At 42.4% G+C, this 14,544-nt stretch overlaps 2 protein-coding genes across 2 annotated transcripts in view; both read right to left on the bottom strand.

Annotated features, from left to right (window-relative positions):
- The window catches only part of CUNH10orf53 (chromosome unknown C10orf53 homolog), an 11,794-nt gene extending 10,104 nt beyond the window's left edge, over window positions 1-1,690 (bottom strand). The window contains exon 1 of the mRNA XM_015823022.1: window positions 1,675-1,690. Coding sequence (XP_015678508.1) covers window positions 1,675-1,690 — 16 coding nt within the window. The remainder of the gene's footprint in view (window positions 1-1,674) is intronic.
- Window positions 1,691-2,647: 957 nt separating this feature from the next.
- CHAT (choline O-acetyltransferase) overlaps window positions 2,648-14,544 on the bottom strand; it is a 31,442-nt gene continuing 19,545 nt past the window's right edge. The window contains exons 11-14 of the mRNA XM_015823021.1: window positions 13,284-13,425; window positions 11,416-11,478; window positions 7,790-7,927; window positions 2,648-2,908 (exon numbers count right to left, since the gene is read on the bottom strand). Of these exons, the coding sequence (XP_015678507.1) occupies window positions 2,648-2,908; window positions 7,790-7,927; window positions 11,416-11,478; window positions 13,284-13,425 (604 nt within the window). The remainder of the gene's footprint in view (window positions 2,909-7,789; window positions 7,928-11,415; window positions 11,479-13,283; window positions 13,426-14,544) is intronic.

Raw genomic sequence — 14,544 nt, 5'->3', positions numbered from 1 at the left:
GGGTAAATAACCCTAGCAATAAAAAAAAAGTTGATAGTGAAATGGGATATTGGGTTCCTTTTGTGGGATATTTTCAAATGGAGGCTGTCTGTTTTAATTTAAGGAATGGATTAGTCATGTGACCGAATGTAGTCTAGAGCAGGGGTCCCCAATCCCCGGTCCGTGGACCAGCACTGGGCCGCAACATGCCAGAAACCAGTCTACACAAACAAGCAAAGCCCCATCTGCGAGATGCAGGCAGTACATGAAATCACGCCCCCTCCGGTCTGCAGTAAAACCTCTCTCCACGGAACCGGTCCCTGGTGCCCGAAAGGTTGGGGATCTAGATCTCTGGTCTAGAATCACAGGAAGGAGGGGTTCCTTCTCAGTGGGCAAAGAAACAGCAGAGCTTGGAAAGTCTGGTCGGCAGGAAGAAGGCTAAGACAGTTCCTCCTTATCAATTTACAGACTACATATCTGCACACATGCAGATAATTGCTTTAACCTGGCAAGATTCTGTTTGTAGGTGAACAACCATAAACTACTCTGAAGTAACTCTATAGGTCCTTCTTGATTCTGTGGGCCTGACAGCTGGGATTGGATCCTGCTTCTAGAAACAAGAATCTCTGATTCCATCATTCTATGACTACAGTTCCAAGAGCTAGCAATTTGAAGAATAGTGAGGTGGGCAGTCTGCCTTATTAAAAGCCACGACATTAATGTAATTATTTCAGTACAGTTCACGTTGACCAGCGGGATTATGAGAAAGGCATCTCCCGTAGTCCTTACTGGAGATGTCAAGTATTGAACTACAGTTATAGAGTGCATGCAAAGGAGGCCCTCAATATCCATTAAGCTCTGATCCTTCCAAGAAATGCCATTATCCTGGCACACAAAATTCCCATCTCCTTAGGCTCTCTCACAGGCCATTCTGGAACCCCCAGATGATCACGCTTGGATCTCTTACAGTAACTGAAGTTGGAGCCACAATCCTTGAAGGCTAGCTAAAGTTTTGACATCTTTTTCTTGCGATCCTCCATCGTGCCCTGAGGGATGTTACCTACCCTGGTAACGAAGCATCTTGTAAGAAGACAAGCTCAACGAACACTAAGAACTCAACAATTCAGCCCTGAGCCACGCACACGTAACATCTTTTTTTCCCCTAATGAAACAATTAAAACATGCAACACTTATGACAACTAACCTGAAGAGAATATGATACAGGTACAATAACAGGTTGAAGCATTTGAGCTGGCAATTGCAGAGGGCGTCAGGAATGGGCTTGAAGGAGGAGCAGGAATAGCTACTACTAAGGCAACGGTCAGATAGGTGGGGCGTGAGCCCAGGCCAAAAGAATCATCTGAGGAAACATCTCAGATAACCCTCTCAAGATCACAGGAAGATAAAAGTGAGGGACGAAGGAACACGTTCAGCCTGGCAATAGTCTGTTATAGCCTTTACAATGAAGGTTGTCCTGATTGATACGGCATTAGCTTCTTACTCTCACTTACCTTTTAGGTAGATAGTAATTAATTAATTAATTAATACAGGGTTCAAAATGGCCTTTAGAAATTGAAGAGAAGGAAAATGCCTTCCAATCTTCCTTGGCTTCTAACCCAATCTTCTCCCAAAGAGTTGACTGTGCTCTTGTGAAGAATAATTCCTATAATAGGTTCTTGGAAATATCTGACTGACCTTCAGCATCATCCATGGTGCTCTTGGTTTCTCTTGAGACCAAAGACTATGTGGACCAATTGCTCAAGAGAATAAAAAAGAGGGCAGAGTCACTCTAGGCCAGCAGATTCAATCAGAGCAAACTCTTATCAGAACTGGAAGTCACAAATCCATCCTTAAAATGATGGACAAGCATCTTTTTCTAAGATCTTTGGAGATTCTCACTCATCCAGGTCATAGTTATCCCAAGGGTGTTTTTTTTCAGGAGGCAACTGGACTTTCTTGTTTTTCTTTGAAGATGTTTCACTTCTCATCCAAGAAGCTTCTTCAGCTACAAATGACCAGCGGTCTGCAAGGAGTATAAATCCTTCTATTCCCCACCATCCAGTCAGAGCTGAAGAAGCTTCTTGGACGAGAAGCAAAATGTCGTCAAAGAAAAACAAAGTCCAGTTGCCTCCTGAAAAAAGCACCTTTGGGATTTCTAAGATCTTGAAATTGGGATTTTTTTAAAAAATTAATATTGTTAGCACGATATCATTTCTTAGGTCCTGCTGTATATTTTTTTTATTGCATTGGCTACGTTACTGTGGCTCTTTGTATCCTGCTTAGACCAAAGTGGTTTATATATTCCATAAATGAATAAATAATAGAGAGTTGGAACTCTCCCTCCTGGGATATATTGCACGTTCACAGCAGCTATTTCTAAAATACTAGCGTTAACTGCTTATTTCACATTGAGATGAATTGCATGTAATTTCATTCTTTGGGTCAAACATTATTCACACATTTGCACTGCACGGCACTGAAATGTCAGCTTTCTCAATAATTTAAGCTCCTGTTGTGATAAATAGGGATAGGAATACTTGCTTAAAGAAAAATAAAGTTCTCCTGCCTCTAATAAATAGCTGGCTTTTTTTTTTTTTACAGAAACATCACTCTACATTAAGAACATTTTGCAAAGAGGACGAAGGGAAAGACTGCAACACGCATGGAATCAAGGTTTAGTAACCGAAGGACATCCTTCCAGTTTAGCCTGCTGGCTTGTCGAGGTCAAGCTGGACTTGGTACAGAGCTCTTTCAAGTCCATTAGACTTTCACTTATGGCTTTGACAAATTTGCTGGAAGAGGTCTCTGGACAGTTTTTGAAGCTTGAAACGCAGAATAAGATATGCTGGGACTGTGGATTGTAGCACGCCCCATAGCCTTGAGGAATCACTGGCCCATAACAGCAGAACATCTCCATTGTGGTGGGAACCTAATTTTAAGAACAACAAAACAGGGTTAAGTTAAAGATGGCCAACTTACGGTCCGACGCCCACCGCTCTAGAGCTCTGGAGATGCAACAACGAGTTGGTTTTTTGGGATTGTCATTTTGACAGTGAAAGAAGAAAGAAATGGCTAAACCCATTTAAAGATCATCATCTTCAATTCGTTGAACATATTTTAAAATATCAATTGAGCTCCAAGACAGAGACCAAACACGGTGCTTGAACTGTGTAATTCATTATTATCTGACCCATTCAAAATCACAAAATTGCATCTTGCTTACTTTGGCCATGTTGTGCGAGGGAATTCACTGGAGAGAGCAATTATGTTTGGAAGAGTTAGTGGTAAAAGGAAACCAGGCTACCAAAGTGACACCATCAAAGTTGACAATAAGAACAACTCAAAGTAATGCAAGACTGGAAGATATGGAGAGACAGAATCATCAAGAGTCAGACATGACTAAAGGGATAACTTCATCATCATAATATGATGGTGATGAAGTTATCCCTTGAAGTTATCCAGGGATAACTTCATCATCATAACTCATCGTCATGAGTCCAGAGAAAAGCAACAAAAATGATTAGGAGGCTGGAAGCTAAAACATACCAAGAGCGGTTACAGGAATTGGGTATATTTAGTTCAATGAAAAGAAGGACTGGGATGACATGATAGCACTGTTCCAATATTGGAGGGGCTCCTACAAAGATGAGGGGGTCAAGCTATTTTCCAAAGCACCAAAAGGCAAGACAAGAAACAATGGTTGGAAACTAACCAAGGAGAGAAGCAACCTAGAACTAAGGAGAAATTTCCTAACAGTGAGAGCAATCAACCAATGGAATAGTTTACCTTCAGATGTTGTGGGTGCTCCATCATGGAGGCTTTCCAAACAGGACACGCATTTACCTGAAATGGTCTAGGGCAGGGGTAGGCAACCTTGGCTCTTTTATGACTTGTGGATTTCAACTCCCTGAATTCCTGAGCCAGCCATGCTGAGGGGAAAGGGAGAGGTTTCCAAGCTGAGCCATGCTGGCTCAGGAATTCTGGGAGTTGAAGTCCACCAGTCAAAAAAGAGCCAAGGTTGCCTACCCCTGGACTAGGGACCCACAAGGTTCCATCCAACTGTATTATTCTATGTTCTATGTTCTCTTTGACCTATTCACTGTTTCCACTCCGTGACCTGACTGTCAAATTTGGGAATTATTTCTGGGACTTCTTAAGTGATGCTTTTGGTTTGGAAAACAAAGGCTCAGAGTCCAGTTTTGTTGATCCTAATCCCCTTTGAATGATGATGATTGGGTGGGTGGACAACCGAGCTGGCCATGCCTGTTCTTTTAATTGGATCATTTTATTATATATCTTCTGCAGTGTACAGCTTTGCCAAATTAATCCAGAGGTAATCAGATTTTTGAGCACGCCCTCTGCACGTTCCGGGGGAACCCATTAGTCTTGAAATAACATTATTCCTTAGCTTGTCAATTCTCTTTCATTGGCAACCTACTAATATGAAAAATAGCCTGTCTTCTCCTTACGGTCTTAACTCTGAACAGTTACTGAGTGTATATTTAAGAGTTGGGCTTATTCAAATCTCAGAGATTTATTATCTCGAAAAAGCCTCGGAGGCAGTAAATTTTGCAAGAAGCTATTTCCTACGGACAGAGTCCTACGTTCTTCGTTCTTGTTTTTTTTTTTTTCAGTTTGTTTTGAGGTTTATTATTGTTGTGGAATGCGAAGCTTTCTTTAAAAGCAAGTTTGCTGGAGGTTAAGAAAATCCTTACGCTCCTGCCTTTGTCCTGTACAAGCTTTCAGAAGTGGCATTTAGCTTTTAATGGCATAGGACAGGCCATTAGTCCCACTAATAGAGTTATAGAAGAGTCAGATAAATTTGCTGTACCCCAGCCAAAGGCCATCAAGCTATTCAGATTCCTCCCTCCCCCTTTTTTTTATCCATGGATGGTTTCTTGGAGAATTTATGTAGGGTGACTGACGCACAGTCATGTCTGAAAAAAATCCCCAGACAACATGACGAGATCGAATGACTTATTAGATTCCTCGTCTGCGTTGTGCATTAGAAGCTTCCCCCTGACCATTTTTGAGAGGCAAAAAAAATTCCTGACCTTCCGTATCTCGGGCAGAATGTGGAATACAGTGGTTATTAACATAGTTATGTTGATTAAGACTGTGCACGCACCGAAACGCGTGGCACTCACAGGGTGAGCAGCTCAAAGAATCCAGAAATGAAATTATCTTGACTTCAGGAGCAAAGGAGAGAGAACAGTTTGAATCTTCATGCTTGGCAGCTCTTTGCAAGCTGAGAGGAACCCTTTGTAGCATTTGAAGCCAGCAACGTGAGCGAAGGCTGAAAGACCCCAGCAATCCTTGTGATCGATTTTAATAAGAACGCCTCACCTGGAGCCTTCATCTGATATTCAGGACATAGGGGTGGAGTCGGGGGCTCGGAGCACCTCCCGAAACTTGCCATAAAATTAAGTTTTTTTAAATATATATATATATATTTGAGAGAAAGAGAATTCTTAAATACCTGGCAAGGCATCATTTATGTATTTTATTTTTATTTTATTATTTGTACCCCACCTTTTACAAATAACTCAAAACGGCAAACACATCTGATACACCAGTGGTGGCGAACCTATGGCACGGGTGCCATAGGCGGCACGCAGAGCCCTCTCTGTGGGCACCCACGCCGTCGCCCCAGTCCTAGGCCTTCAGCTGGGTTTTATAAAACCTTTTTGCTTTAGGCCTCCGCCACCGTGTGCAAAAAAAAAAAAGGTTCAATCAATCAGTCAATTTCAACTTCTCGCGGGGAAAAAAAAGATCTCGCAAAGTTGGAATTGATTGATTGAACTTTTTAGTCCCACCCAGTCTGCCGTTACCACCGCAGCCACGCCCACCCAATGGGCCACACCCACCCGGCACTCGAGGATGTATAAGTGGGTTTTGGGTTGCAGTTTGGGCACTCGGTCTCTAAAAGGTTCGCCATCACTGATACACCTTCCTTCTCCTCCTATTTTTTCCACAGCAATGAACCTGGGAGGTGTGCTGGGCTGAGAGAGAGTGTAACTGGACCCAAGGTCTGCCTCATACCTAAGGCAGAACTAGAACTCACGGTCTCCTGGTGATTGGCCCAAAGTCACCCAGACAGCTTTCATAGCTAAGGCAGGATCTGAACTCATGAACCCCTGAATGCTGTGATTCTGTTCCAGCCTGTGATCCCTGTAGTTGAGTCTGGGGAATCAGAGGAGGAGGAGGAGGAGGAGGAGGAGGAGGAGGAGGAGGAGGAGGAGGAGGAGGAGGAGGAGGAGGAGGAAGAAGAAGTGGGGCCTGGAGAGCCATCAGAGTCCGAGGGAGGCTCTGATGAGCTGCAGGTCTTACAAACTAACGAAGAGGCTGGTCCTTCCACTCGTGATCAAGCTGAGAGCCAGCTGTGCTGGGAAGCTGAGTCGGACTCAGAGGAAGCACAGCTGGAAGATCACAGAGATGCTCCTAAACGTAGACAGGTCACACGAGTAGGACAGAGGGAGGCAATGGGACGACTCCAGGGGAGGAGCAGTGAGAAGCCACACCTTGGGGGCTGCGTAACAAAAAGTGAATGTGTGGGCAGGGCTGGTTGCTGGAGGCAACAATTTGCAAAGAACTTCAGAGTCAAGAGATCATGGTCTGTTTATTTTGTCTGTGAGTTATTTCCTGTTTGACTCGTGCTCCGTTTTGCTTTTGGACAAGGTCTTAATTGGAAAAGTGTTCTGTTGCTTTTGTTTTTCTGGGACAATTATCAGGTCTGTAACTCAAATAAAAAGGATTTATTTTCCAGTCTACTGTTAAAAGAGGGGTTGCCTTTGTGAAATAACAAGGACGTACGTACGCTGGGACAGAACACTGATTTCTAGCCTAGTGCCTTAACCACTAACCCAGGGGTAGGCAACCTTGGCTCTTTTATGACTCGTGGACTTCAACTCCCAGAATTCCTGAGCCAGCCATGGCTCAGCTTGGAAACCTCTCCCTTTCCCCTCAGCGTGGCTGGCTCAGGAATTCTGGGAGTTGAAGTCCACGAGTCGTAAAAGAGCCGAGGTTGCCTACCCCTGCACTAGACCAAACTGACGTTCATACTAAGCATGTTGAATCAATTAATTTTGATTTAATTTTAACTAAATATATTTACAAATTCTGTTCAGTTGGTTCTTTTCTCAGCTCTTGCCAGACATATTTTATATTTCTGGTTGTATTTTGCTGGAGAGTGTCTCAATTAGCTCTGATCTATCTTTTGGGGAAGAGAACGTCGACTGATCCAGCAAAGCTCCAATGTTTTATTTAAGGACCAACCTGGACCACTGGCTGATTTCAGTGTTGGAGCATTCAAGCGGTGAATGCTCCAACACTGAAAGTTTTTAAGAAGAAACTGGACAGCCATTTGTCTGAAATGGTATAGGGTTACCTGCGTGAGCAGGGGGTTGGACTTGATGACCTTCAAGGTCCCTTCCAACTTTATTATTATTATTATTATTATTATTATTATTATTATTATTATTATTATTATTATTATTATTATTATTATTATTATCATCATCATCATCATCATCATCATCATCATCATCATCTTCATTATCATTATCATTATTATTATTTTGTTTAATTTGACCTTTTGCCTATGTTTATTGCCCAGGTAGACAGCTGTTGGCCATTCATTTCTCCTGTCAAAAGCCCAAGAAATGAAAAGTCATAACGTTTTAAAGAGTTGTTGAGCATCAGAAAGTCTTTACCCGGATTCATCACAAGTTGTCATGATTCATAAGGTCTGTCACAGCGAGAATAATGGAGATTCCTTCCTCTGATTAATCCCGTGAAAAATTTCACTCACCTGGCTGGTGGAGAGAACAAATCGATTGCTTGCCAAATAAGTTTCATCAGTAAATAATTCTGGCAGTTCTTCCAAGTTTTCTCGGGCCGTCTCTCGCAGTCCCAACAAATGATTGTCGATAGCCATGCCTGTAATAGCCTGTGGCCCAAACAGAGACGGAAGGAAGAACTGATCATTGCAGCTTAACAATTTGTACTTTGGGGTTTAATATGAAATCATTTCCATTTTAAGATTTTAAGATAACAGAAGATAACAGAATAGAAGAGTTGGAAGGGACCTTGGAGGTTTTCTAGTCCACCCCCTGCTCAGGCAGGAAACCCTATACCATTTCGGACAAATGGCTGTCCAGTCTCTTCTTAAAAACTTCCAGTGTTGGAGCATTCACCGCTTCTGGAGGCAGGTTGTTCCACTGGTTAATTGTTCTCACTGTCAGGAAGTTTCTCCTTAGTTCTAGGCTGCTTCTCTCCTTGGTTAGTTTCCATCCGTTGCTTCTTCTCCTGCCTTCAGGTGCTTTGGAGAATAGCTTGACTCCCTCTTCTTTGGGGCAGCCCCTGAGATACTGGAAGACTGCTATCATGTCCCCCCTCGTCCTTCTCTTCGTTAAACTAGACATACCCAATTCCAGGAACCATTCCTTGTATGTTTTAGCCTCCAGTCCCTTGATCATCTTTGTTGCTCTTCATTTTTACCCAGTGGACTCTGTGACAGTGGTCAGCTTGATATTCACACTTCTTTAGACGTGAAAAGTCAAGAAGGACACAGTCCTAGCCTCGCCATTTGAAGGAACTCTACTGAACTCAATGGCATAATATAAAGAGGAGAGAAGATGATCTTGACAGAGATAAGTAGGACTTGTTATCTGGACAAAAGCGGATGAAGCTTTTTTTTAAAGTCCAGAACTACGAAATAACATTCAGAAATGGTTCAGGCGTAATCAGAGTTGCAAAACTCCGTTATCAAAACCAATCTCAACAAAGCCAAATGTTAATCTTCCTGGTGGGGCCAATCTAATGGGGCTGACAGATATATTTCAGAATTTCTACAAAAAGGACATCCCAGTCTATTCAGTCTTGGATTGGACCGAATAAGTCAAAAATCAGTCAAATAATCAAGGAGAGAAGCAACCTAGAACTAAGGAGAAACTTCCTGACAGAGAACAATTAACCACTGGAACAACCTGCCTCCAGAAGCAGTGAATGCTCCAACACTGGAAGTTTTTAAGAAGACTCTGGACAGCATTTGTATGAAATGGTATAGGGTTTCCTGCCTGAGCAGGGGGTTGGCCTAGATGACCTCCAAGGTCCCTTCCAACTTTATTATTATTATTATATCTTATTTGTTCACCAGTGCTGTTTCCTGGATTTGCTACTGTTCTTGTTTTATTCTATATTTTTAATGCTTTATGTAAATGTATATGATTTTTCTCTTAACCTTGTTGTATTTCCCTTCTAGGGTTTTAATCATTTTTTTTATCATAAACCGTGTTTGATAAATTTATAGGACGGTAATATTAATCTACTTTCATTAATGTTTGCAATAGTTTGTCTAGAAACTTTGCAATACCATGTAAACTGTATATTGACTTAGGACATTTTTTCCCACACTGCAAAAGGGAAGATGTCAGCGAAAGACATGTAGCTTAATGTGTTTATAGACATAATGTGGGGTTCTTTAGGGAGACAGAAAATCAGATTCTGCCCAGAATTTTTTTTAAAAAAAGTTTTCATTGCTACAACCCAACCATTCTTCAAAGCAGATGACTAATACTGCAAGCAAAGTATAAATAACTGTTCATGGATCTTTAGGAAAACAAGAATCCAATGTTGGCCTGTCTGGCATCAGAATGAGTGCAAGGAAAGATGATCAAATCGAGGTCACCGTGGTTTCCACCCACCATGGATCGGAGGATCAATGAAAATATTGTCCTATCTAGTGTGATTTATAAGGCTATAAGCACTGGCATGAAGCACTGACATGCTTCCAGGGTAGATTAATGTCCTGTCTAAAGAGAAAAAGATCGCTGTGTCCTAACATAATAAAGGGGGTGCCAACACATCCTTCACAGTTTGCTAAGGGTGCAAAGTTTAATTTGTTACAATCATTGGCTAAGAAAGGAATAATTCAAGAACCTAGGCCAGACATGTCAAACTCGCGACATCACGTGACCTCGCGCAACGTATCGGGACTGTTTTGTCATTGCCGGCAATGGGGTGGGAGCAACTTCCGCGTGATGCGTCCGGCAGTTTGACACCCCTGACCTAGGCTATCTATGTTACAGCTAGAAGAATTGCTTCTGGAAAAAAGATTGTGAAGGAAAGATCTTAAGACGTTTGGAAGATGGATGCTGGATTTGGCTCTAGGTCCAATTAGTTGGGAAACAGATGAGATGAAGAATGACATGCCAGGAGTCAAACTGAGGGGCAATCATACTCTTCTATTGCTGCTACTGTAACTGTGATGGAATGATGGCCAGATCTTGGGCACATGGAAAATGGAGCCGAACAGAACATTGCAGAACAATACAGTCGTAGGCTGCATTAACAGAGGGATAGAATCAAGATCACACAATGTGTTAATACCACTTAATAGTGCCTTGGTAAGATCACATTTGGAATATTGCATCCAGTTTTGGTCACCAGATGTAAAGAAAGATGTTGAGACTCTAGAAAGAGTCCAGAGAAGAGCAACAAAGATCATCAGAGGACTGGAGGCTAAAACATATAAGGAACGGTTGCTGGAATTGGGTATGTCTAGTTTAATGAAGAGAAGGACGAGGGGGGAACATGATAGCAGTCTTCCAATATCTCAGGGGCTGCCCCAAAGAAGAGGGAGTCAGGCTATTCTCCAAAGCGCCTGAAGGCAGGACAAGAAGCAACGGATGGAAACTAATCAAGGAGAGAAGCAACCGTGAACTAAGGAGAAATTTCCTAACAGTGAGAACAATTAATCAGTAAAATGGCTTATCTTCAGAGGTTTTCAAGAAGAGATTGGACAGTCATTGGAACAGGCTGTTACAGAGAAGTCTTATGTTTGGTATAAACTGATTTGGGGAATCTTTGGCAGGCATTCAAAATTCTATTCCTTTGCCCTCTATTTCTTCCCAGAAATTCAAGAGGTTTCTTCAATTTGCAAGCCTCACAGGATCCAATGTTTGGTTTTCTTATTGGAATTCTAGATGGCTTCTTGGTCTCAAAATGACTTCAACATACAGAGATTTTGGAGGGTGGAATTTTTGAATTTTTTAGCCTGAAGACCATATTAGGATTTTAAATAAGACTATCAGATCTGGGATGCAAAGGTCTCAATGTCCACTAGAGGGCAGCACTGAAGTATAGCTTTGCTACCCTCTAGTGGCTAAGTAGTTGAGTAGCACGCAAGGGATTGCACATTAAAAAGTACATGAATGCATTCGAAAGCCATTTTACCTACATAATTCATTCTGTAGGTACCTTTCTTGAAATATTTAAAGCACAACAAATTCTATACCAGACATACAGTTGAAAATAAACAACACCCCCCCCCCCCTATTTCTAGAAAGTGAAGTACTTGGATTACATAATCATCATCACTGGATAGTTTTTTTTAAAGCAAGGAACTATTTTTTTTTCCATATAGTAGATGCTTACCAAAACAGTGTAATTGGTCTGAGCTGCTATTGCACTCTTAAACAGCTGCATTTTTTCAGAATTCTGTAGACAAAAAAGAGCACAGACATTTTCTAAATGTATATATATATCCACGTGGGAAATTCCACTACTTTTACAACCAAATAATTCATTGGTTAATTCCTTTAGGTGCAGATGCCTTTGGAAGCCTGCCCTGAGAGTGGAACTAAACTAGAATGCAGGTTTGAACAAATTTATCCTTTTATTTCAAATGTTGCAATGCTTCAATTAAAACGTCATACAACACCAGTTTGAAAATGCATGGTTAAGCTTCAGTCTTCAAGAAAAAAATAGAGAAAAAGGTGGGAATGCAAGTTGAACTGAGTAGTTATATGTCAATCTTCATATGCTATAGAGATGTTATTTCTCCTTGTATTATAGGCATGTAGAAAGAACATACACAAAGTTGTAACAGTGCAGATAGAGGCTGTTCTGTCCACCCTTCCTTAGGGCTGCCTTCCCCAATGTGGTGCTGCCCAAATCTGATGGGATTACAACTCTTAACAACTCTCCACTCAATATACCTGAAAGCCCTCCCCAGAACCCATTAAGATTACAGCTTCAGTCTAACTAAAACCAATGGAATAAACACAGTTTTTTTAATAGTAACACACCAGTCATTAAATGCTTCAATATCTCAAGAATTAGCTGGGTGTGATCAGCAAAAGAGTAGCTCACAGCACGCAGGAGCTCTTTAAAGCAGCTACATTTTGTATGCCTGTTCTCCTCAGCTGCTACGAGAACCCAGGGGTAGATACCGGTGCTTTAAAGAGTTCAGGCTGGTGCTATTTCTCTTCTCACTTGCTTTGAAGCACCTGTTGAAAATCAAGACTAAACAACGCACAATTCTACTGATTCTGCAAGTGCATGATCGTGACCCCTTAAGATGAGTTGTTAAAGCTTCCACTGAGCTTACTAAGTAGGCATTGCAGCTTTGCGTAGTATTGCTTTTATCACTGGGCATCTACCAAGGATTACTCACCAGCAAGGGTTTCTGTCAGAACCCGTATTTCTAAGGGGGGGTGTCTTCCTAACTCTGATTCTAAACTCTGTTCCTTCTATTCCTCTGGGTTCTGTCCTACTCCTGGAAGGGAAACGGGAAGACGCTGCGGTTTGCTTCCTTGTTTTTCTCTATTGCTACAATGCAACTCTTTCGCTGTCTCTGCATATACACTCTTTGAACAGTCCTCCTTGATGTCAATTTGAAAGTGGGGAGGAAAGAATGAGGCTCCGGGCATCTGGCCTATCTCCTATTCGGAAGGGAAGGTGCGAAGACCCAACAAACACCGCTATAACCCTGAGATGGGCTGGCGCTATCCGTATTTCCCCACAACAGATTTAACACCTGGGGATTGGCCCATTCGAACCGACCGGATGAACTATTGGGGTGGGGTTTGCTTGGGACTCCTTTAACCTATTGATCTGAACGGGAAAGCCTAAGATCCTGTCTGTTATGCCTGCTATCAGCTTCTCCTAATAAAAGTTCCTTTCGGAAGAAACGTCTTCCACGAGTTCTGCTTTCTTAGGATGAGGTATTGAAGCGGGCCCTGACAGATTCCTTGTAAAACCCAGAATTGTCTAGGTATTTCTTCTCTTTCTTGCTCTTCCTGTCTATTCACCTGTCCTTTCTAGACAAGCAAAGAAGGACGGAAGTAAAGCATCCTCCAACCTATCTACCTCAAACCATTTACAGAGGAAGGAGAACAAGAGAATCGATCATCTCCCACAGTGAAAGATTTGTCTTCTTAGCTGTCTTGGGTACTTTATCAGAGGAAAGACAGGATAGAAATGGAATGCATATATAAGCACAAAACATAAGCCACAAATACCTGGAGAGCTGATTTCTTATCTACCATTCCTTTTACAAATGTTAACACTTCAGGAGTGGCAGAGCGGATGTTGTCGACCCTCCCGCATTCATAGCGACGAAGAGAAGCACTTTCGTAGGTGGGAACCAGCCTCATATTCAACCTACAGTGGGATGACAATAAAATCCTGATTGGATCATCCCCTTAGCGAAGCTGTACAGAGCCAGAAAAAAATGATAGGATTCTGATCCAGGTGAATATTTTACCATTTTGTTTCCTGTTGGGTTTAGGACTTCATTTTTAACTATAACTGTAGATCAATTGAACCCCTCAGAATCCAAATCAACTGCATAGCCAGCCAACCAGAGACAGCACTGACCCCCAACCAACTCATGTAAGGTCCACCCAGCAGTTCACCTTCCACTGACCCTGACCTGGTGTAACCTCCCCATCACAAGACCCATCACAAGACCTTCACTGATGACTCACACCTGACCCATCACAAGACCCATCACAAGGCCCTCACTTGACACACCTACACCTGACCCATCACAAGACCCTCACTTGACACACCTACACCTGACCCATCACAAGACCCTCACTTGACACACCCACACCTGACCCATCACAAGGCCCCCACTTGACACACCCACACCTGACCCATCACAAGACCCTCACTTGACACACCCACACCTGACCCATCACAAGGCCCATCACAAGACCCTCACTTGACACACCAACACTTGACCCATCACAAGGCCCTTACTTGACACACCCACACCTGACCCATCACAAGGCCCATCACAAGACCCTCACTTGACACACCCACACCTGACCCATCACAAGACCCTCACGTGACACACTCACACCTGACCCATCACAAGACCTTCACTTGACACACTCACACCTGACCCATCACAAGACCCTCTCTCAACACACCTACACCTGAAGCCCTTATAAACAGAAGAATACTGACACTGATATCTCTGATGAAGATGTTACCTAGCCTGGTAACGAAACATTTGGAAACCAACCCACAAGCTCAGAGAACGAACCTTTATTTTCAAGACTTTTTTTTTAAACTTCAGAGAACCTTTGAACAGCCTGGACTTTTGACCAGAAAGTGGACAGCAGGCTCTCCTGATTTTTCACTGAATTATATGCTTTTTATTTATCATTCATTGGCCACTAATGTGCTTCCACTGGGTTCTTTTATCAATAAACCCAACCGCCTCCTCAGAGCCACGTGCGGACACCAATTTTAAGGTCCATGTTTTTTCTG

This window comes from Protobothrops mucrosquamatus, unplaced genomic scaffold (genome assembly GCF_001527695.2).
Source record: "Protobothrops mucrosquamatus isolate PMUCROS unplaced genomic scaffold, P.Mucros_1.0 scaffold1744, whole genome shotgun sequence".
NCBI lineage: Eukaryota > Metazoa > Chordata > Lepidosauria > Squamata > Viperidae > Protobothrops > Protobothrops mucrosquamatus.
This window is presented reverse-complemented; position numbering and strand designations above follow the sequence as displayed.